This window comes from Neopelma chrysocephalum, unplaced genomic scaffold (genome assembly GCF_003984885.1).
Source record: "Neopelma chrysocephalum unplaced genomic scaffold, ASM398488v2 Primary Assembly neopelma1_82, whole genome shotgun sequence".
In the NCBI taxonomy this organism is placed as follows: domain Eukaryota; kingdom Metazoa; phylum Chordata; class Aves; order Passeriformes; family Pipridae; genus Neopelma; species Neopelma chrysocephalum.
In genome coordinates, this window is record NW_020897744.1 from 5,287,377 (window position 1) to 5,311,058 (window position 23,682).

Below are 23,682 nucleotides of genomic sequence, written 5' to 3' on the forward strand. Positions count from 1 at the left end.
GGAGGTAACTACAATATAAATAGTGTTTCAAACACTTTGAGACTCAGCTCTCAACAAGAACCAGGTACACAACACATGGGAGAACTTGCTCCTGGTGCTCTCCAAAGGGGTGACAGCATTCCAGCAGTCAGGAGCCTGGGGATAAATAAGCAGATGCAATTCCAAGCAGCCACCTTCCCAGACTGTTTGTTGTAAGCCTGCTGTTCCAGGTGCCCTGCATGGCTGCACACAGGCTGCTGGCCTGGCAGAGCGGCCAATCAATCAACCATTTCAATTGTTTCACTGATTGATTGATGTCCCTGCTCTACCACAGGGGCCACGACCCCTCCTGCACCCAGCAGCAAACAGGCAAGAAAACCAGATCATGGTAGTTACTGACAACACCAGAGTGGCCAAACTGGGAATATTTGACCCCTGAGTTTGCTTGTGCAAACCCCTTTAAGCACAGACATTTCAGAGGCTGCATCTCCCAGACTGGAAGAGCTGTGAGCCCTGCTGGGCCCAGGCAGGACAGGAATGAGCCTTTAGGAGCTGCTTCTGAACCCGACACACGGCTTGACCACAAGACTCAGCAGTGCCAGCACACCTACCCAGCTCCCCAGGGAATCCAAACCAGCCCCTCACTTCTGCCTTTGGAAATCATGGAGATAGGAGACAGGCTGTTTGGCTCTGCCAGAGAAGAGAGTGGGCATCTCCAGGAGCCTGAAGGATATACAACCTCCTGAAGCTCCCTGTGCTCCAGGCTGAACCCTCCACACAAGCCAGACCCGCAGCTTTAGAGCTCAGCATCGTGGAAGGTTTATTTAAAAGTCATGGAGGGCATAAAAACTATAGTTAAAAAAGATATTACAACAGTCTACTGAGCCATGCTAGCCATGCCAGGCCTGGGTGAGTCCATGGAGTTTACTCCTGCAGCACTGCAGTTTTTTTCTCTTTTCTTTTCTTCTTGGCTTTGTCCTGCTTCTGCTGGTTGGCTTTGCCCTGCTTCTGCTGGGTCTCCTGGAGGACGCTCCCCTTGGGTTTCTTTGCAGCTGGAACCTGCTCAGCTTCATCACCTGCATCCTGTTTTCTTTTTCTGTTTCTGTTTTTCCTCTTCTTCTTCTTCTTGTCAGCCACAGCATCTCCTCCATTAACAGCGGGGAGGGTCCCACCACCCACCTTTGCCACTCCGTTCTCCCTGACCCCTTTGTTGGGATTCTTGTGTTTGCTGCCACCAGGCACGAGGCCTTTCTTCTGCTTGGGGGTCTCTGTTCCCAGGGGCTGCTCCTCTGGGGCTGCTGGTTCTCCATCTCCAGCCGGTGCTATCCCGTTCTCCTGGGTGCCTTTCTTGCGATTCTTGCGTTTCTTGGTCTCTGGTAGGAAGCCTTTCTTCTTCCTCTTCAGCGGCTCCGTGTCCTGCACAGGCTTACTGGCTGTCTTGTCTTTCTTGGGCTTCCTGCAGAGAGAATGCCAAAAATCAAGAGCAATTCAATTTACAGCCAGGGAAGGGTGTGATCCATGTGACAGGCAGTCCGTGAAGCACAGGAGAGGTGCGGGAAGCATGGGCGTGCTGTGAGGATGAGTGTTATCCCTGGAGGTGTTCCTGAGCCTGCACAGGGACTGAAAGGAACAGCAGGAGCTGGACCAGGACCGATCAAAGCACATGGAGATGTGAGGAAGAACCCCCATTCCATGGTCACGCTGTGCTTACCCCCACCTTGAGCACACCTGCCTGTGGCCCTGTGCAAGGCTACTGAAACACTGTCTGTCTGTCTGTCTGAGGTGACAGCCCAGCAAAACCTTCACTGGGCTACACAATCCCAAGAGATTGTCCAGCAAGAACCTCCAAGAGCCCATTCCAGTTCCACCAGGGCAGCCTTTGTGTGCCTGCATGGCAGCCACTGCTGCTGCTGTTCTGACAGCAACTGCCCCAGCACCCAGCCTGAGCTGCTCTGCACCAGAGAGGGGCCCAGAGAGGGGGCCCAAAAAGGACCCAGGCTCTGATTCCATGGCCTGGTTTTCAGTGTGAAGCACTAAAGCATAATCACTGAATGCTCCTCAGCTTCCAGAGCTGCAAGGCACCCACTCCAAGAGCCAGGCTGGGGATCCCTGGAGGGGACTGAAGGTTCTGGCATATCCTCTCTGGTATCCAGTCACTTCCCAGGGCAGCCTCACATCTGCAGAATTAATCCACAGTGATGTGATGGGAGCTTAGTGACTCGTCCTGGCCTAGAAATTTCTCTGCAGCTTTGGCTCTTAAGCTAGGCTGCCATGTGGGACTGCTGCAAGCAGGGACTGTCCTTGGGTCATCAGCTGACTCACTCTGTTGGCAGGTATCAAACATATCACGCATGCTCACAACCCTTTCCCAAAAAGGACCAATCCTAAGCATGTAAGCACATGGAATAACGAGCCCAGTATTATTCCAAACAAGTAAAACAAGAAGCATCTCTACCCCACCAGCCCAGGAGCTCCATTTAACTCAAAACTCCAGCCTGAGCTCCCTGCCTTGACTTCCTCTCTCTTCCCACCTGCCCACACCAATGGACACAAGCAGGACAGGCAGGGAGGCCCCCAGACAAGCCCAAAAGCTGGAATTCCCAGCACACGCACGTGTAATTGAGCCAGCGCATCACGTTCCAGTAGAGAGAGTCGAGCCGGGGCGAATTCCCAATGTCTTCCAGCTGGTTCAGGGACAGCAGCACCTTCTCCACCTCCGTCAACTTCACATTCAGCTTCTGCAAGAGGCAAGGAGAGACAAGCTGCAGAGTGAGCTCAGGAAGGGCACTCACAGCAGCAGGAAGGGCACAGGAGATCCTTAGGGGGAAGCTGTGGCAGGAAGAACCAATCCCGCCTGGCTTCTCCAAGCCACTGCTCTGAGCCCATCTGCAACACCAACTTGGGAGCACAAACTGAAGGCACCATCAGGTACCAGGGTTTGACTGAAAACTGAGTCTCTAGCATGAGAGGCATGAGCCTAACATGCCTCTAACATGCCAGGTAGAACTGCAGTGGCATAAAAGGGACCAGAGGGTCCTTTGGTTCTGTTTCATTTCCAGTCCGTGGCTGGGAGCAGTGGGAATAAGATACATGACCATGCACCCAAGCAAGAGAAAAGCAGCAGCACTTTCAGCCTGGTTTCTAAAGGTCTGGTAGCCTCTTCTGTAACCCACTGGGTAATTTCAGCAAAACCTGGCAGAAAAGGGTGTCTCAAAGGCAATTCAGCTCCTACAAGAGCCTTGGAAATAATCTCTCTTCTCCACCCACTTTCCTATTAGGTCTTCACAAAGAAACAGGCTGTGGTCAGAATTCAGGGCTTATCAGTAGGAAACTGGGCTTCAGCAATTCTGCTGCTCGGGGTATTTTGCTCCAATAAGTAAAACCATATTTGAGACATATTTTGTCACCTATAGAAAATCCTCTCGTGTTCAAAAAAGTCTGTTTCCATTAGGGAAACAAAGCCCCAGAACAAAGCTTCACTCCCACTCATAAAGCTACTGAGTTTTTGGGAATCAGAATCTCTGGGGTTCAGTGGAGAGGACAGAGCAATCACCTGGGACAAAATCCACCCTCCCTGAACCCCAGGTTTTATTTCCGCTGATAAGAAAGGAGGTGCCACATGTGTTTGCTGAACATGGCACAGATCCTTCAGCAAAGCCCTGGAGATCAGCTCCTTCAGACAGAAGGGCTTTTTCTGTCCTCAGATCCAACCAGGCATCCCCTCCAGGGGTACCTTTGGTAGGAAATGAGATGGGATGGAGCAGTCACAAGGCAAAATCCAAGTGTGACATTTAAAAGATACTCAGAAAACAGCCATTTGCCACACGCTGGGTCACACACTCACCTGCTCTGTCACAGTTCTGAGGAGAAAGTTCAACAGCTCCAAGCTCTTGGCAACTTTCTCTTTCTCAGCCTTCATGATGGGTTTTCCAAGTGTTTTCAAACACTGCAAATTAAATGGGAAGATCGAGAAGAAACACACGTTAAATGGGGAAACAAATCACACTTCTCAGGAGAAAGCAGAAAACAAGTAATTAATGGCAGGATTCACCTTTCAACAAAATAACTCCGGAACACAAAACCCACCAAACTCTGGAAAAGCTCAGGATGGCACCCAGTGGAAGCTGCTGATGCCCAGGTTAATTCAGAAACAGTTGGACAACATAAGAGCAAGCAATACCACAGAGGTACAACCCTGCTGCTCTCCCTAAAGCTAAAGCACAACTGGAGATATGTTGCTGCTTCCTGGAGAAAAAGAGGTAAAATAATCCCTGCCTCTGCTCTGGCAAGGCCAGGAGGCTGCCAGACAACAGACTCACCTGAGGGACCACAGCTGCTCAGCTGCAGGAGCTGAGTAAAGCACTGCTGCAAAAATCCATTACAGCTCATGCCCAGGAAATCCCAGGTGCCAGCCTAGAACAGGCCTTGTCAAGCTTAAATTCACAGAAATAACTGAGGGAAAGATCTCCCCTGTGTTCCCTTTACGTGCTGTGGGGTTTCTGAGACAGTGAAAGGTCTGGCTTAGAGGAAAATCACTCCAAAGATAGGTCAAATAAAAGCCAGTTATTTATGAGTGGAAAAGGGCAGAAAATAGCCATAAAAAGGCAGCTGGATCAGAGAGGCTGCCCAGGGGCTCAGGGGCACTGATCCTCTGCCTGCAGCTGGACCTGCAGCCCTGCTTACATGGTTGTTTTCTCCCCCACTCAGCTTGTGTGTGGACACACTCAGCACAGCAAACCCCACATGGATTACACCAACATGAAACAGGATTTCCGGGACAAGGGTATTGTAGACAGAGCCGTGTCCCATCACAGCCTGTCCCTCTTGAGAAGGCTGCACTTGTGGCCAAGCCCTTCTTTGCTTGGAATTTGGACCTTCCAAACCAGCCAAGGGGCAAAGTCCACCCCAGGCTCAGCATCCTCAGGCTGAAAAGTTCCCACCCCAAACCTTTACCCAGCAGTGGGAGGTCGTTGTTCTCTCCCAAACCACGTATTAATTTTGCTTCAGTGAGACTGCAAGTAATTTTAAGGACTCTGAGCAAACTGTTCTCCATTTATATCAGCAGAAAGTTGGTAAAAAAAGTAAAAAATCCTTGCAGACACTGGGAGAAATAAGAAATCTATTCCCCAAAGCAAGTTGTTTCAGTAATGACCCACAACAGACAAATAATGATGGCCAGCAAGAGCGTAGGGAACACTTCCAGCTGAAAAAGTGGGGAGACCAGATAATGTATGTGCAGAAACAGCAACCTTGAAGTAGAATTATTTACTGCCTGTGCAGGCTCCACACCCTGGGAGTATCTTTTTTAAATAATAAAGATACAGTTATTTCCTGTCCAGGATGGTCCACTCAAGCCCTGTATTAGAAAGCAACCACGTCCTGCTGGCTGGAGTTCAAGCTGCAACTTCATCTGACTATCAATAACTGGCTAATTACTCTCTCCTGATATAGGCAGATGCACTGCAACTCTATTCCAGAGCTGTCATTAACCTACAAGGTCACACAATTCAACAGCTCTAACGTCTCTCAGGTAAAACAACAAATATAGGGGATGTGATTGGAAAAAAATAATAAATACTCACAGGTAGGATATAACACCCCATGGCCCAGGCACTCTCTGTTTATTAGGCTTAATAATAACAATAACAAAAAAAAAAATCTGAGTTGCATAAATATTTTCTTTGCAGTTTCAAGAACAAAATATTGCCAAGCTAGCAGTCATTCCTTGTGGTTAAATTAGCTTTCAGGGAGGCTACTGAGATCCTTATCTTGCTAAGTTGTGCACAAGTTCACAGCGAGAGGAAATCAGTATGGATTGTCAGCTTCTCGGGACAAGAGGAATCAGGGCAGTGCTGAGATGGAGCCACAGTGAAGTCAGCTGTCATTTCATCTTTTCCATATACAAACACTTTAGAATTAAAAAGGTGTTAAAAATAAATTGCATTTTCTCTTCACTGTAGATGAGTGATGTAGACGACTGCATTTAAATCGTGCTGGCTTGACTCTGCCTGTTCTTGCTGCCCCTGATGCTTTGAAGGGTTTGAAACAAATCCTACTGAAGCCAACAGAAAAGTCCTGTAGCTCTGAGCAACACCTGAGGGGGCTGATTTTCAGCAGTCTGGAAGCCGTTTTCAGGTGCTCAGGAGATTGGGATGTGCATCTAGTTTGGGGCGTCAGACCAAACTCATGCAGAGCTGTGGAATGAAAAGGGTGGCTGGCCCAGCTGGAGATGGAAAATATCACTGGTCTAGTGACTAAATATCTATTAAAAGCAGTGTTTTGCATGAGTCTGGAAGCACAAGCAGAGTTCCACCAATGTAAATAGCCAGAAGCAACCCGGCACAATTTAGATGCTCTGCAAACAAATAGCTCCCTGCTGAAATGGATCACTTTAAAACAGCTCTCAAAGACCAGGAAGGAACAAGGAAGAGAGGGAGGGTGACTGGAGAAGTGAAGGAGCAGCAAGGAAGCAGCAGATAAGTCATTCCTACAGAATGCACAATTTTCTCTAGTCCAGAATCAGAATGGATTGGCTTTGGGGAAGCTGGATTTACATAAAGCCTTACTATTTGTCAACGTGGGTCTTCTTCTCCCTTTCCCTTCTGCTGCAAAGTTTGTAAAAGAAATTTACTCCAAAGAGCACAAAGACACCAGCACCTCTGTATGTGGCATGGTTGAGACAGTCAAACCTCCTTAAAGACTCCCAATTCCTGCTCAGCCCAGTGCCACTCGTTATCCTGATCTCACCACTCAGAGCACTTCTCCATTAGCATTCCATGAGATGGTATCTCCTGCTGGGCATTGCTTCACTCTCCTCCTCCCACAGCAGGGAGTGCACACAGTGGAGGGTTTGCTCCGATGGGATTTGTGTTATTTGTGTTAGTACGAGACACCAACACAAACATCCTCACTCCGGTTATGTAAAAAAAGCTGACTTTGGGCTGGGACTGCTGGCAAGCCTTGGGGAACGGCTCCCTGGGAATGAAATCCCAAGTCTCTTCAATGGGAACTGGGTCCAGACCTCAAAAGCAGCTGTCCCAAACTTAATCCCAAGTATCTGTCATAACTTCTTGCTACATAAGGTACTGAGCACTGTGGTCTGCTCCCTCACTCAGCTCCCCCAGAGGTGAAATCAGCTCTGCCACCCCAATTGCAGAGGTCAGACACTTTACAGGCCCATGGTGATTTCATTTTAGGAATCTATACAATACAATCATAAAATTAAAGGAGAGGCTATTATGTAACAGATGGCAAACTGCAACACATGGCAAACATGCCTTAAAAAGAGAAGCAGTGTTTCAGTCCTCTGCAGCACCCTTGGGAGAGCCCCAAACACTGATCAGATCACAGAGACTTGCACAAGGATCTGTTTTACATAGCAAGACTGAGGCACAAAGCAGGGGTTTGCTTCCAGCTATGCTACAGGTCAGTGGTGGAGGGTTAAGGGAAAATCCAGAAGAACTCGTCTAACCACCTGTTCTGTGATTCTCTGCCACCTGCTGTTCCAAAGGTATCCAAATCTCCCTTTCCCTGCCCTCTGAAAGCATTACCAACCCAAGGGTCACGCAAGCCAATCACAATACTAAAAGCAGAGAGACCACGAGATTTATACCCAACAGCTACACTTGCATCACCTGCTGATTTATGCTGCTTTTCTCCCACTTTCTGCTTTTCTTACTCTGCTCCGTCAGTAACAGCCAGTCCCACTTCACAGGGAATCTCAGTTCCAGTTCCAGCTCAGCAATACCTGCGATGGTTAATCATGCCCATACATCTGAGCTGTCAGCAGATCTGGGCAGGTCATTTTCCAAAAAGAAAAACTATGGAGGCAGTTTTCACAGCTGGAACTCCCATCTCATCTCAAGCCAATACAGCAGTACAGCTCCTGCCTCACCCTACACAGATTCAGCTGGCAGAGATGGTTTTGCCTTGTTATGTCAGACACGTTGCTTCCAAAACCCTCTGGCTCTTTCTGGAGGAGGGCACTCCTGGATGCAAAGTTCTCTGCCTCTTGGACCTCTAGAGAACAGCACACTCTCAGCATCTTAACAATCAGTGCTTTTTCTTATATTCTGTATGACACATGGAGGTATCCCAACCACTGCAGAATCCATCCCTCACTGCACTTCACAGCATTCCTCCATCTTCACAAATATAAAACAAGTTTGTCAGAGCACAGGAGGTGAATATCCACAGTGATTCAGGCACACAAGTAGGACAGAGGGCTGGCAGGTAGTTAACCACACAGATCCATGCTTCAGTTTCACAGGTGGGATTTTAGTCTAAGCCCAAGACACTCCTGAAACCAGCCACACAGCAAGAAGTGGTGCCTGTCCACGTAGAGCCAAAGTCAGCATCCCAGCCCCTGCCCAACTCCCTGCAGGGGAATTTGGAAGCTGTTACATGGAGCCAGGTGATGTTTCTGGAAGTCTCCACATCTACACCTGCCTGCACTTTCTGTCCCTTTCACAGGGACCAGTGGGGGACACTCAGCCCAGACTTACAAACCACAGCAGCACCTGGAGTGCCAGGGAGTATCCTGCTACCAGAGACAAGCACGTCTTCTAGCTGGGAGTTTGAACCCCATTCAGTATTTATGCATTCCCAGCACATCCTTCAGCCTATTCCACTGTTCACAACAAACAGCCCTTGCCCTCCGTGGGATCAGACAGATCCATCACTGCTCCAGGAGCTGGAGAGGCCTGGTCAACCTGCATTCCTTCCACACGCTGTGCTATCTCCATCCATCCCCTCCTCCCCCACCCCAGACCTGATGCTGATGGATAAATGTGCGGATTCATGGATGGACACAGTGCCAAGTCCTTCCACGGAACACATGGCCTTACCCCCCCCCCAGCACAGCCTGGGGTTGCTCAGGTAAACAAACTCTCTTCTCCAGCGGCAGAGTTCAGCACAATTCCCACCTCATGGAAAGCCCACAGTCCTGACAAGGAAGCACCAAGGAGGTCTGAGCTCCAAATGCCAAGATCCAAGCTTTTCCCTGGCTCTGTGCTGCCTGCAAGGTCCCAGAGCAACAGCACAACCTGGGATTTTGCTGTCGATGTGGCTCAGGTCCCTGTGGTGGAATCACACCCTGCAAGTGCTTTTCGGGCCCTACAAGTGTGTTTCCACTTCCTGAGCCAAAGCACAAGATTTCCCACATTGACACACAGGAGAGGTTTGGGAGGGGCACAGCCTTCCTCTGCTATTGAGAGGTTAACAACAAACTGACAACCAAATGAAGGATTTCGGTATTGTGCTGCTTGTAGCTCCTGTTATTATCCAATGTGAGCACCCTCACCTCACCTGTAATTATGCTCACATTTCTCCTGAGAGGGAGGAGGGAAAGCAGCATCCTTCCCTCTATCTCACAGAGGCTCAGAGAGGCCAAGTGACATGACTGACACAGACCACAACAGGGCCAGGAATCAGCTCTGAGCTTTCCAAACCCAGGACACGCCAGCCCCAAATACTTCCTTTCATGACAATACTCACTATACAATAGAATCAAACTCAGAACTTAGGGCTAAATCATGCAAGACAAAGAAGAGATGAGGGAAGAGTCTGCCTCTTCAGTTTCCATCTATCCACAGAGCCACAACCATTTCCAACTCCATGTACACGAGGTACACAAGGAGAAGTTCTCACAGTGATCACCTGCACAGAGCAGCAGCTGCTGCCGAGAACACTTAAAGAGGAAAAGAAGCACTGACAGTCCCTCCTCCCTCTGTTCTCTGTTTCTGAAGACTGAAAGTATAAATGTTTAAAATTTATTTCCTTGCATCTGTAACAGAAACAAGTCATCAAGATGTGCCTACAAAGGGAAGGAACCACTAAGTCTCTGCTTGTCCCTGACAAAGAAAGGGGGAAGGCAGAGGACTAAGCAGACCCACACACTGAAGGGTGTAACTAAAGGGCATTTTTGGTGATTTTTTTTTGGCTGTTATTAGAGGGAGGAACCAAAAAATCCAGAAGCCATTATCACAGAAAATGCCAATGCTTCCCCCAGTTTAATGATCTGATTTTTTTTTCCCAAAGACCATATGAAAATGCAGCAGGGAAAAACCACACAGGAGAGCTGAGGGAATGGAGGAGAAGGAATTCTCCATAGAGAAATCCAGTATTTTGAATGCACATCGAAGATATCAGTTAAATCACTACTGGCCTCATTTTACAAGCTAAGAGGCTGAGAAAGGGCAATGAATTAAGAATTCATGAAGATGGACAGATAAAAGTTGAGGCAATCTTCAAGAAAAAAAATTGAAGAATTGTTTTTTTAAACATTTGATGAAGTCACTGTTAATAATTTATCTCCCTACAAATTAAGACACCGATCATCAAATGTGATGCCCTTCAGAAATTAAGGGCATGTCTACACTGGAAGGCCAGATAGTACATCCCTCTCTCCCCCATACATCCTCCCTCAGTGGCTTCAGCTTGTTGTTTTAAATCCCTCACTGAACAACACAACAGCAACAAAACCCTGGAATGCCAAACAACAGAGGTCTGCAGGGAGCACACAGTAACTTCCAAGGAAAAGAGGTCTTGGGTTATCCACACCATCCCTTCCCAGGCCATGTAGTTCCCTGTCTGCCTACATTCATGCCTTGCTGCCTGCTCAGTCCAAGCCTAAGCAACCAGTTGTGTGGAAGGAGGCATCACGTGGATCTCATTGGGATTGTGTATTTATCTGAAAGCCTCCAGTTTGGTGACTGGGAGTGCTTTGGTCTTGCACTGAGCTTTGGTATCAGACTGCTGTCAGCAGTTTTCCATTCCAGGATGCCTCGATCCCATTTGGGTTTCAAACAGCCAACCTGAACACTGCTGTCCATCCCTCATGGCACCGATGAAATGTGCAAAGGGAAAAACAGTAGTAAAGTTGGGCCCTTCCTATGATGTACTTACTGCAGGAGAGAGGCAAAGGAAACCCTCAGGAAACCTCTGTGTACAAGCCACAGAAAGCAGTTTTAACAACAGTTTTCTGAGGGCTGTTCTCTTAAGGTTTACAGCTGTAAAATATACATTTTCTGGACTATCCCTCAAAATCCACTCCTGGTCCCTTTGACTTTCACATCATAACTGGGAGTTTCAGCACAAGTTAGGAGTTACACAAAGCACCTCAGTTCAGGAGGGCAAGCTGGTTCCTTGGAAAAGGATGACAAAAAAAGAGTCATAAAATGATGTATTCTGAACATGAAGCTTCCTGCTCCAAATCTGTCAGTGAGCCACTAAAAAACTGGCACAGGTTCAAGATCACTCCAAAGCCAAGACAGCAATTTTGTAACACATCAGAAAGAAACCAGAAATATATCTAACAAGGGGAACAAACACCAAAATGTGCCCACACGGACAACTGGGAAAGCTGAAAGATCAAATTGAGATGTGCTTGATAGAGTCAAAAAGAGTGTATGAGATGCCTCACCAAAACTGGGCGAGAGCTTTCTGCACGGAATGGGGAACTTGGACCTCTCAGGCTCTGCCACTACCTCACTGCCTGACTCCAGGCAGTTTGAACTCACAACAAGCAGCACAGATGACCCTGGGACAGAGCTGGTTGGGGCTGTTCTGAAGCCAAGTTTAGAGACAGTCAGATTGTCCATGCACAGAGAGGGTCTCTGGGATGACTCAGGAGACCTGAGTTTGATTGCTGGCTCAGCTCCCAGCCAAGCGTGGCACCTGTAAAACAGGGTGAACAACTCCAGCAAACCAAATCCATTAACTCGTGGGTTTCTGCAACATATTTTCTCAATTACATCAACAACTCACTGGTTTGAATTTCCTTTGTAAAGCACTTTGAGACCTACTGATAAAGAACAAAGCTCTCAGAGAAGTTTCTGTCAGATGTTCCAGCATCTCAGGTGAGCTCTGTCATTTACAACGTGAAACAACTCTCTTTACATCACGAACACAACCAAGCCATCCACACTCCCAGCTTTAGAACACACTTGAACAACCGCAGCAAGGTTCTGCTTTGTGTAAAGTAACTATTTAGGACTTGGGATGCAACAAAATTGTGCCAGAGCTATTTCTCTGCTCCATCACCTTTTGCAGTCCCGGGGCTGTGGAGGAGACTTTCTGCCCAGCTGACCCAGCAGCACGAGCCAAGAGCCCCAGGAGCAAGCAGGGCTCTCACAGGAAGGAGACAACTCCAAAGTACCTGCTGGGATATTGAGTAAGGAGATGGCAAACATGAATCCCTCATGGCTGGGATGTATGTTTTATAAGCATGCTTAAACAATGTGGGAACAAATAAGGTCAAGTTGGCTTATGTAAGCACAAGAGCCAGTGCCTCGCAGCGGCCGGGGCTATTTTGGGAAGCTGTCTCTTCACTTAACGTTCCTGGCCATTGATTCTCCCTCATCTGTCTCGTAGCTTTGCCTGCATAATTCAATGATATCCAAGACTGCACTTTTCTCACACTGCTTTTTCCCCAGTTCCAGCACATATCACTGCCTAAACCCACCCCAGGCTCCCCGGCTGAGGATGCTCCTCACCAAGGGATCCCTGCAGGAAGGCAGTGCAGGCCCTGAGGGGGGACAGGACAAGCAGGCAGGCACCAGGAGATAACACCCCATCCTCTCTCCCAGCCTTACACCTGCCATGGCAATCCTGCAGCCCCAGAGCTGCAAAACTGACCCAGGACACAGTGTAGCAAAGCCTTCAGGTGACAGTCTCCTTGTGACCAACAGCACTGCTTGAATTACAAGTGCACATCAGTTAAAGAGTTGCAGACTTCTCCGTGGGCCAAAGAAAGGCATAAAATTCTACATTACCATTTTTTTGCTCTTAAAACAGCTATTTGTGAGGGATAGTGGCAGGAATGACCAATGAACAAATGCAGATGTGTCCACTAGAGGTAGGGCAGTAGAACTCCATTATTTTCCACAGCATCACCCAGCTCTCAGTCCAGGTTCTCACGGGAAAGCACTCACATGCCAACATCTATTTGCTCACATTCTCACCTCCAAAATCATGGCTGACCTGGAATGGCCCATGGAGACAAGTCTTGGATGAAAAGGGATGAGAGTGAGCTGCAGGAGAAACTCACAGTTCTGCACATGCCCTCTGGCTAAGCAGGAGAGTGTGTGGTTATCAGGGACAGAAAGGGCTATTGTTCAGCCCAAGCTCTTGCCAAACAAACTCACCCCAAAACTTCAACATCAGCCCTGGAACTCCCACCCAACCTGCAGCTTCTCTTTCAGTCAAGCACACAACTTCCACCTGGAGGTTCAGGGCTAATAAACTCTCCAGCAAGTTATTTTAATGGTGGAATACTCTTAGACAAACACATACTTTCTACAGATTCTACATTTGCTCAGTATCAGTAGTAGTAACAAGTAGTAAGTAATCTTACTTCTGCTAGAAGGGATTTTATACTATCTCCAGAGGAGATCAGTGACAGTACCAGTATTGTCCTACCTCACCACAGAGACACTCCATGTTTTTACAGCTATTACCAGTTAAATAAGCATTTCTGCACCACCAGAAAGACACAAGAATACATTTTGCAGCTTTAGAAAGTTTTGCAGCACAAGTGCCAGCTTTTGGCTATGAATCAAAGCTGTTATATGGAATATAAAGACCTTGATCCCTCCTAATTACAGCAACATTTAAAGACATGCAGCTGCCCCAGCCCAGTGGCCAGTACTGGGTTAGTGCAGGGGAGGAGCAGCAGGAAGGCAGACAAAACCCAGTACATGCATGAACACCAACAGTACTGTGTAAAAATGTTATCTCAGGGCTTTTTCAGGCCAAAAAAAGAACCAGCACCTATATGCCACTGCCAGTTAACAGTATGGGAGGCCTCCTGCCCACAGGGTAAACCTTGGACAACCCAAACAAACTGACAGTATTTCTCAGGAATTTTTCTTTAAACACACATGACCACAGAAATGAGAGGCACTGAGGAAGCTTTGGTAGCAAAGCTCATTAAAATCCTGGCTGGGCTGCAAGATGCTAAACTTTCCCTGACAAGAACAACATAAAGGCATTGTAAATGTTTGTGGTTTCCCAATGCATCACCAAGTCCTGCAGGTATTCAGCTTCTAGACAGAAACATGGAGATGACCAGGCTGGGAGGAGTGGCACGTTTTATGTAGCTGAGAAATAAAATCATGCCTAACTCCACCCATTGGGTTCCTGATGCAATCATTAAATAAAAACTATGTAATGAAACCCAGGATTACCTGATTCCTCAAGAATTATAAACAGCACCTTTAAATTCCTTGATTTAGATTTGCTTAGATTTTGTCCCTCCTTGACTAAAGGAAACAGATCTAATTGTTCTGTTCCAATACAGCAAATTACAGCACAGCCTAAATTACCACGTAACCAGCATCTGAAGAAGTAAGTAGAGGATGAAAGCTACTTAGAAAGAGATCATTATTACAGTTACACAGGAACTCCAAGACTGGAATCTCCCATGTCATCAAGTTTAGTCACCACCTCACAACATTAATTTGGCTGCGTGTTTCACCCCACGTCAGTCCCCAAGAACACAAGTGAATGGCATTTGCTTCTTCCATCTCCTGTCCCACAGACCATGTCCCAGGTAACAGCTGCACCTAAGAACTCTCCTCAGGTACAATCTGCCCTTGCCATGACTCAGGAGCCCTGCAAATTCTGTCACTGGTTTTTCTGTCCAAATTTATTTTCCCATGTATTTTAAGGTTTCCCTGATAAACAATATGAGCACAGGAGTCTGGTCCAGAAGGCCTGCAGAGCATCAGGAGCCAAAGGTCTAGTGCACCTCAGCTCTACCTCTTTGGCCCTAAAGTTCATTCTGATACAGAACTTCCATGACATGTCCTGAAAGTAATGCTCCCGATACCTTTACATTCAAATAAAAAAAAAAAAGAAAAAAGAAAAACACCTGAAATTGAGTTGTATGAGTGTATTCCCTAAAACTCAAGCTCTGTCTGCTGGATCCAGACACAGGTGCCACTGAGCTGCACCAGGCACACCTCTTGCACTCTGTGAAAATCCACCTGATCAGTGATGTTACAATAATTCTGCCATCCTGGTGGGCACTGCTCACACCTGCTGCAAGCAGCACAAGGCCCCTAAGACCACTTGAGCTGACACAGGCCCAGACTGCAGCTCTGAGGCCGAGCAGCACAGTGGTGAAAGCAGCACCCATTACACACTATCGGCACACGTGGCACGTCAGAGCTTGTTACCTCTGTCACTTGGCTGATGCTTCTGCTGATCAACTCCTCCCACTCCTCCTCTGTCATGAAGAGCTTCAGTTCATGAAGTAGCAGAACCTTGTGGAGAAGCAAACAAGCCATGGCCTGAAAGAGAAAGGGGAGAGGAGAACATGACACTCTGTACTGTCTAGGGAAGGTCTTAGCAATGTAAATACTCTGCTAAAGCGAGGAGCCAAGCCCAGCATCCAGGGGATGCCATGTTACAAATGCTGCATATCCTCAGCAACATGTATGTCATGGAATGGTTTGGGTTGGAGGAACCTTAAAGCTCATCTTGTTCCACCCCCTGCCATGGGCAGGGACACCTCCCACTATCCAAGGTTGCTCCAAGCCCCATCCAACCTCACTTTGGACACTTCCAGGGATGGGGCAGCCACAGCTTCTCTGAGCAACCTGTGCCAGGACCTCGCCACCCTCACAAGGAATAACTTCTTCCCATATCCCATCTAAACCCACCCTCCATCAGCTTAAGGCTCTGTTAGAAAACATTCTCTGTGTCCTCACAGAGTCATTCCTCAGGAGACAGGGTGGTGGTTTTGGTTGAAAGCACATACATAAAACAGGAGGTCAAAGGGGAGCAGAGGGATTGTGCCACTTCTAGATTTAGGCATTAATATCCAAAACATGCTTTGGTAGCTGCTCCAAGTGCATCACTATTGGTCTCCCAAAGTTTCCAGGCTGCACCTTTGTGTGGCTGCACCCTTTACCGTGCCCTGACGAATGCAGAAGGCACCAATAACCAAAACTAAAAGCTGGCAGGTTCATTTCAAAGGAATCCTGATGGAAACTGCTGTTCAGAGCAGCCTCAGCCTTGCCCTGGAGTCAAACTTGCTCATTAAGCCTCCAGTAACAGCAATGAAAAGAACGGCCACTACAAAACCAACAGTTATCTGCAATCTTCTAACGTGGCCTTTTCCATGCCAGAACTCCTTTTTTTAAGGCTTTCTAAGGTACAAGAGAAAAATGCAGCAATAGGCAAAAGTAAATGATAGAAATGCACAAAATACAGTAATAAGGATTAATGCAAATAGCTTAGAGGATTTAAAAGGGAATTTTTTGTAGCAGCATGGAGTTAGTGAGCAAATTCTACTCATATATAAAGAAAAATTGCTGCCTCCAGCTGCCATCACACAGCCCAAAACTGAATGCAAGCACAAATACCAAAAATCACAGGGAATAACAATAAGAGCTAATCTCATACAAAGAAAGCAAGGGTTGCTGTTCTTAAACCACATTTCACAGTTTGTAAAGCTCCTTATCAAAGACATCATTGAGATCAAAAGTCTAAGAGACCTCAAGAATAAAAGCAGCCTGGTGATACCCAAGCTGGCCTCCAGGTACCCCTTGGGTCCAAAAAAACCTGAAAAACATGGAGCAGGAGGCTAAAAACAGGCCATACGGTACCAACACTTCTACTGGAGTGTTTTCAGGGAACTATTTACTGAATAATTCAAAGTGAGCAAAGAAATCCCTGGATCTCCTGAGAGCAGTGAGACCATCCAGAGTTGCAGGCAGTCAAACAGAACACCTCACAAGCTCAAGGAGGTCTGTGCTTCCTACACAACATACTCCAGGCTTCTGGAAGAGACAGGACATTGAACACAGATCCCTCACTGGGTAATACCAGCACAGAGTAAGATCACACATCCTTGTAATCTCACCTCCAGTTTGCACCAGTGTGGCCAATGAAAAGAATTATCCAAATAGAGAGAGCTCTCACTCACACACAGAAATTCTGCTCTTTACTGGAGGGCAAAAATGCAGCAGGGAACCGACGAGACCACGTCAAGGATTTATGCTGATTTAATGAGAGAGAACACCCTAATGCCATCTCCAAGGCAGGCAGGCTCACATATTCCTTGTAATTATGGAGAGACTGTGTCTTACAGAACAAATTATGGCATGTCTGCATGCATGTACCAAATGTAGTGGAAAGTCACTTCAGTGCAATTACAAAGAGAACGTGACCCTCGGAGTAGATGAAAGACCATAATTCATTCTGAAAGGCTCAGGCAGGGTCACAAAGCTCCAGGCACCGGCTGCTCTCTGACAATTACAAACACATTCAGACTGCAAGTGGGTGCAAAGCTGAGAGAAGGGTCCTGTTAAGGTGCCCTGATGTACCCAAGCACTACAGATTTACTCCAGAGGAACCAGTGACAAGGGCCTGCTCCAGTCAGCAGTGGGTGGGAGCACTGCAAGTCAAGCAGGAAAAGAACTGGAAGGGAATCAAAGCCATCCAAAGGAACTGGAGACCTAAGACTCAAAGGGTTCACTGAGAACAGAACAGTTGCTGAACATGACCTAGTCCTCAGTAAGCACCAAGCTTGAAAACAATTTTAAAAGAAAGGAAAAAAACGCCCACCACGGAACGTTCCCTTCTGTGTGTCATAGATGAGGAAGTCAGAACACCCAGTCACCTGAGGATCCTGCCTGGTGCTACCACTCTTTAGTAATTCTGTCACACTCAGAGCTTTCACACCTCCAGACTGTGTATTAAGATTCCAGCAAAGTGAAAATATGGATTTTGAGCTTGACATAATTAAAACGTCGCTATTACTCTGCTCAACATTATCTTGTTTCCAGATTGTTTTTTACCCAATGATAATTTAGCACTAAGTGTGAACAACTTTTCTCATTTGAAACAATGAAAATAAAATACTTTCTTACTGGTTGGCCAGCAGCAGTTTGAAGTTTGAAAAGCATTCCCACAAAATCCAGCACAGACCTGGAGCTCAGCAACTACCCAGCTGCCCCTCTCCCTTCCTGCCCTCCCCAACAACACTGGTATTTTGGACGGTCTAACAAGCATTTGGCAATTTTGGAGGCTGTTCCTGAAACTATCAGAGTACTCTTTGCATTTTCTCAGTGCCAAATCAAGCCTGCTGTGCTCCTGACAGCCCTATGAGAGAGCCAAGTATTATCAACACTTCACAAATGGGCAACAATAGCAGAAGATTCAAGAGTCCCAGCTACCAAACTCCAGTCCAGTTGACAAGAGAAGGTTGTCATCCCCCCACATGCACAATCTCTGGAATGGGAACATGTGAGAACAGTTACAAGCAGTTGACAGCAACATTAGAGCTTTTTACAAAGGGAGGAGAATGCTACAGTGCATCCTGTGCACGAGAAGCCACCCATTTACCTAATCAAAATATTTTCTGCCTAATGTCAGTTTTTAAAAGAGAAAAGCCATAAAACAGTAAAAAAATAAATACAAGGGAAGTCTATCCAAGCAGAGATAGTAGATACACATATACACTCCCACATATATCTATCAAGCATATGACTAAATGAGGCAGAAAGGCTCATTATCAGCCCACGTGGGAGCAGAGAACAAACAATAACTAAGGGCAGTGCTGATCCTGGGGTTTTCTGTGGCTTTGGTAATTTCTTTCTTATCTACAATGATTACACAAAATCCCATTCAGTGTAAAGGCTTGGAGATTTCTTTCTGGAATAGGAGACGTGCTCCCTGCAGTAACCAAGGTGTGCTGGTAACTCCCAGGTGTGCTCACACACCTCAGCTGGATGCCAAAAAGGAGCGTGAGTTGGGGTTGCTGGGTTATACAACTCACCTTTACCCTGCAGAGGAAAGGACAGGATATGTGGCCTGACTATGAAATGTGGCAATGGATTAATCCCCTACCAATCCAGCCACTGTTTTCCTATTGAAAGCAGATATCAAGCACAGGTAGGTCAGAAGTTGCTCTCCCCAGTCACCATCCGGGTGAACTGGATGGAGGGAACACATAAATATGTCTTTCAACTCCTGCAGTTGGGAAAGAGAAAAAGAACAAAACCAAACAAGCCTTTGCAATGCTGCAGAGATTCTGTTTGCAGTCCTGAGGAGATGAAGGCATGACCTAAATTCTGGGTTGGTTTTTCAAAGAAAATCATGCTGTTAATAGGAGGGCATTTGTTTCTGATGCAAAAAGAAACACTTTTCAGTCCCAAGTGCTCCAGGAGGCTGGCTGGAGGTGGCTTTGCAAGCAAGTGAAAAACAGATACCACACTGGCACACTCCCATGAGAAAAGACACTGAAATCAGCAGTAACCACTGCCACCATCAGAGGAGCAAGAACCTGAGATGTGCCTGCACTGCAACACTCCAAACACCAACTCTGAGTCTTCACACAGCTCTTCTGCTGCGTGAGCTCAAAGCAGTTTTCAAACCACAGCTGACTGACCCTTCCAAACTCCCTGATGGCATTTCCAGCTTCCAGGAGAGGGGAGGCAAGTTTGCCTGGCTTGTCTGAAGGACATGGCAGGCCAGAAACTCTCCGTAGATATAACCCAGGACAGTGTTTGAACGACATCAGACCTCCCTGCACACTGTAACAGAAGCAGTGGGGAGTTTAAATGCTTACCAAAGACACCGAGACAGATTTTCCCCATCTTTTGGCCTAATTTTTTGCAGCATGGACAAAATTTGTCAACATGAAACTTGTCATCTTTCTGCCTTTATTTGTATAATATACATATATATATATAAAAAGATACATCTATATATTTATGAAGAAAACATTACCTGGAAAATTAACTGCTTGTGCAACTCAGATACATGTTTAGAAGTGAAGAAGCATCAGGAGTTTTAGTGCTATCAACATTTCACTGCTCTTGGAAGTCCAGGAGACAAAAATACACCGGTGCTATCACACCACAGAGGCTCCAGGTATTTAAGAGCACTGGTGTTTCCCTTCTGGCTCCCAGGCTGCTGCAGCAGAGCTCCAGCACCTCTGACTCAGTGGTATAAAACAGCAGCTCACAGTGTATAATCCTCAGCATTAAGATTATTCTACATCCACGGGGATATGGCATAAAATAATTGCACTTCTAGAAATTCTCTCCTCCCAAGTCCTCTGAGACTGCAATCGCACGAATCACACGCTGCCTTCGTGACAAACATCTCCAGGAAAGCTGGGTAAGAGAGCACAGGCCAAGAATACGGGAAATTCTACAGGAGCTTTCTCTGAACGTTAAGGAATAATTAAACTGAAATAAATTCCTCAGCTGTCTGCGATTTGCTACGTGTTTAAAACACCAACCAACCCCCTCCAAAACCCAAGCCCACCACAAGCTCCAGCCTACAGGACTATTGGTTACAGGAGAAAAACCTGTCATTTACTACTGCAGGGCAAGAGATCCAGAGCACCACAGCAAAAGTCTCTCCCAATTACTGTCAAAGCTTTTTTTAAGAAGAAAACAAAAAGCATGCAAAGCCATGAAGCAAGTGCCAATCTACCCCCATTTTTGCTCCTACAGCCAAACTACTTAATTTTTGCATTTAGACTGGATGTAGGGTGGAGACAAAGGCTCCAACAGAGCACTCCTGAGTTTCAGGACTTGCTTCTCTCCCACATTTGTTTCAGGCATTTGAGCATTTCTGAATGTATGAACTGTTTGATAATGGATTGGCAGGCAGGGTTCAAGTTTGGAACAGCCTCAAAGCTTATTCAAAAGGACAAAGTATGAGTGGGATGGGAGAATAAGGCCCACAATGATGGACCTGTTCTGTACAGCAAAATCCCAGCAGGTTGTTCAGAGGCAATGGCAGTTCAGTGTATGCTGGATATATCAGAGACTCCCAGAATGGTTTGGGTTGGAAGGGACCTTAAAGACCATCTTGTTCTACCCCCTGCCACAGGCAGGGACACCTTCCACTAGCCCAGGTTGCTCCAAGCCCCATCCAACCTGGCCTTGGACACTTCCAGGGATGGGGCAGCCACAGCTTCTCTGGGCAACCTGTGCCAGGGCCTCACCACCCTCACAGTCAAGAATTCCTTCCCAATATCCCATCCAACCCTGCCCTCTGGCAGTGGGAAGCCATTCCCTCTTGTGCTGTCCCTCCATCCCTTGTCCCAAGTCCCTCTCCAGCTCTCCTGGAGCCCCTTTAGGCACTGGAAGGGGCTCTCAGGTCTCCCTGGAGCCTTCTCTTTTCCAGGTGAACACCCCCAGCTCTCCCAGCCTGGCTCCAGAGCAGAGGGGCTCCAGCCCTCAGAGCATCTCCATGGCCTCCTCCTCAGAGGGAGGTGAGAAGAGGGGCAAACCAGGATTCTTTCCAAATTCAAGGACAAACAAGAAATTATCCTTCAAAATCCTTAACATGTATACTCACTGAACAAGGATCAAACACCAACTATCTGCTTAAAACATACAAAGCTTATTTAAAGGCTTTAGATATAAAAAGTGAAAACCTGAGGTGATTAAGAAACATTTGGCAAATCACTTTTCCTCAATCCCCAAGCTGTAACTGCAGTATTTCACACATGGCACATGCACACACACACACATTCCATATATATTTCAAATTGAAGGGGGAGGGAGGATAAGGCAAAGCCCTGGCTGTGGCTTAAGAAAGCTATTTTTGAGAACAAAAATTAATGTTTAACTTCCTCACCACCACTGGAACTAGGTGCACATGAGCAGTAGAGCCAAGACTGTCATTTAGCAGGTGTTTAAAAGGTTTCAGAGTGGAAAGTGCTTGTGCCTTCTGGGATAAGTAGGGGTGTTGGGAGGACATGGCTGGCAGATTTGACTAAGCAGAATTGTCCATGCCAGGACACCTGAGCATCTTCATGACTGTTTCTTGGTTTAAAAATGTGCTGCCAGTGCTCCAAGGCAGCATCATAAATTAGACATCAAGTTTTACCCCAATTTTACACTGTTATCCCTTTGATAAGGGACCCAGAAAGTGCCTTTCCTGCACCCTGTTCCTGGCTGCCTCCTCTGTCCTGCCTGGCCCAGAGACATGGCCAGTCTCCAGACAGACTCCTGGTGCCTGAAAGCACAGTCAGAGAGAGCCCACACTGCCCAGGAAGAGCATGAAAATGTCTTCTGTATGATCACCTGACTCAAGAGCTGAATTCAATAATTCCTGCTGCAAACCCAGTGTCCTCAGATTAATCAAATGGCTTTTTCAAGACGTTCCCTCAGCCAGCCCTGACAAGGTGTGATATTGCTGTCTGAGGCAGGCAGAACACAAGCAGGATACAATTTGGGCAGCACAGAAGCTGTCAGACTGTCAGGTACCAGTTTCCAGCACTGCCCTCCTGCCCCAGGAACAGAGAAGGCACAAAAATGCAGGAGAAAGAAACACTGAACAGAACCCCCCACCCACCATCCACCACCCCCTGCTCCCACACCCTCCCCGTGCCCCAAACATCACGTTCTGGGCCAGGAAGCAGGTTCCTCCTCACCCTCCCTCAGCCTGGCCTTGCCAAAAAACCACCCAAACAGGAGATTTACAAGCCCAGGAATAAAATTCTCCTTGCCAAAAAGTGATGAAAACAAATGATGTTTTACAGCTTAAATTAAGTTCCTGCGACAAATGGATGAGAAAAATTTTGCAAGGCTGGTTAATTACAACATGTAAAGCATTTAAGTGACACCTAAATCACATTTTACAACCTTGGACGAGCAAAGCAATCTCCCTCAGCCTACTCCCACCAAACATCCTACGTCATCAAGCTCTTGCAATGTGGTTTAGAACAAGCCAACCTGCAGTGCTCCCCAGCTTCAGGCAAAGCTGCCTGTACCTGGCTCTTCCTTCCCAATAAAAAAGCATTATTTCCACAGTTCTGGCAGGATACTTTCCATCCAGGAACCTTTAAACCACTCACAACAGCTTGCATATTAACACATTGAAAATAATTGCCACACGAGACACATTCTGCTCCTTTGATCATCATTGTGCAGATGATCTGTTTAGGCTTCCCCAAGGGCAGAAATTATCAATGAACCTTGTTGGGTTTATGGGTTTTTTATGTTAACTTTTATTTCTAGACCTCTGAAACAGCCAACATCCCCGGCTGGTTGGTTTCTAAACAAGGTGAACAGTAGTTTGCAAACACAAGGGGTTGTCTGTCCTCTTAAGCTGCTGGAACGTAGTCCCAGTAATTCCCAGTGTGGACCAAATTCCCAGCCACTACCTCAGCAATGGAAAAAATGGAATAGCAATCACCTGCTCACCTGCTTTGTAGCAGGGGAACTGGATCTCTCACCTCCATGAGAGAGGCTCAAGAGCCTCAGGGTTGGTGAAAATCTCTTGTTAAAATGCCAGCAAGTAGAGGAAAAGCCAAATGCATGGATCTTGGTCTCCACTTTGGATACTCTAATTTGGATTCCAGGTTTTGCTACCTTGCTTCTGAAAAAGAACAAAGCTCCCTGAGACAAAACTGACTGAAGAAACCTCCATCTTCCTACCCCTCCTGCTGACCCCCCTCTTTCTTTATTTTCATTATCCTTGACAAACCCCTTCACCCGTGGCTCAGATGTCCTGCTCTAGGCAGCAGCAAGGAGAAGTTAAGCAATCTATACAATTCCACTACTATTCCCAAGGCTCTGAGGAGCAGCTGTTGATTGATCAGATGGGCTGTTCAGTTCATTCTGCAGCAGCCAAGGACTTGTCCATACCACAGGAGGTTTATCCCATTAGCTACACTGACACATCCTCTTCCACAACCTGAAAACAGCTATTTCAAGACACAAGCAC

The 23,682-nt window shown here is 46.9% G+C and overlaps 1 protein-coding gene across 1 annotated transcript in view; it reads right to left on the reverse strand.

Annotated features, from left to right (window-relative positions):
- Window positions 1–774: 774 nt before the first annotated feature.
- The window catches only part of MYBBP1A (MYB binding protein 1a), a 56,522-nt gene continuing 33,614 nt past the window's right edge, over window positions 775–23,682 (reverse strand). Inside the window, exons 24-27 of the mRNA XM_027691079.1 lie at window positions 15,159–15,272; window positions 3,824–3,925; window positions 2,593–2,717; window positions 775–1,435 (exon numbers count right to left, since the gene is read on the reverse strand). Of these exons, the coding sequence (XP_027546880.1) occupies window positions 904–1,435; window positions 2,593–2,717; window positions 3,824–3,925; window positions 15,159–15,272 (873 nt within the window). The 3' untranslated portion in view covers window positions 775–903. The remainder of the gene's footprint in view (window positions 1,436–2,592; window positions 2,718–3,823; window positions 3,926–15,158; window positions 15,273–23,682) is intronic.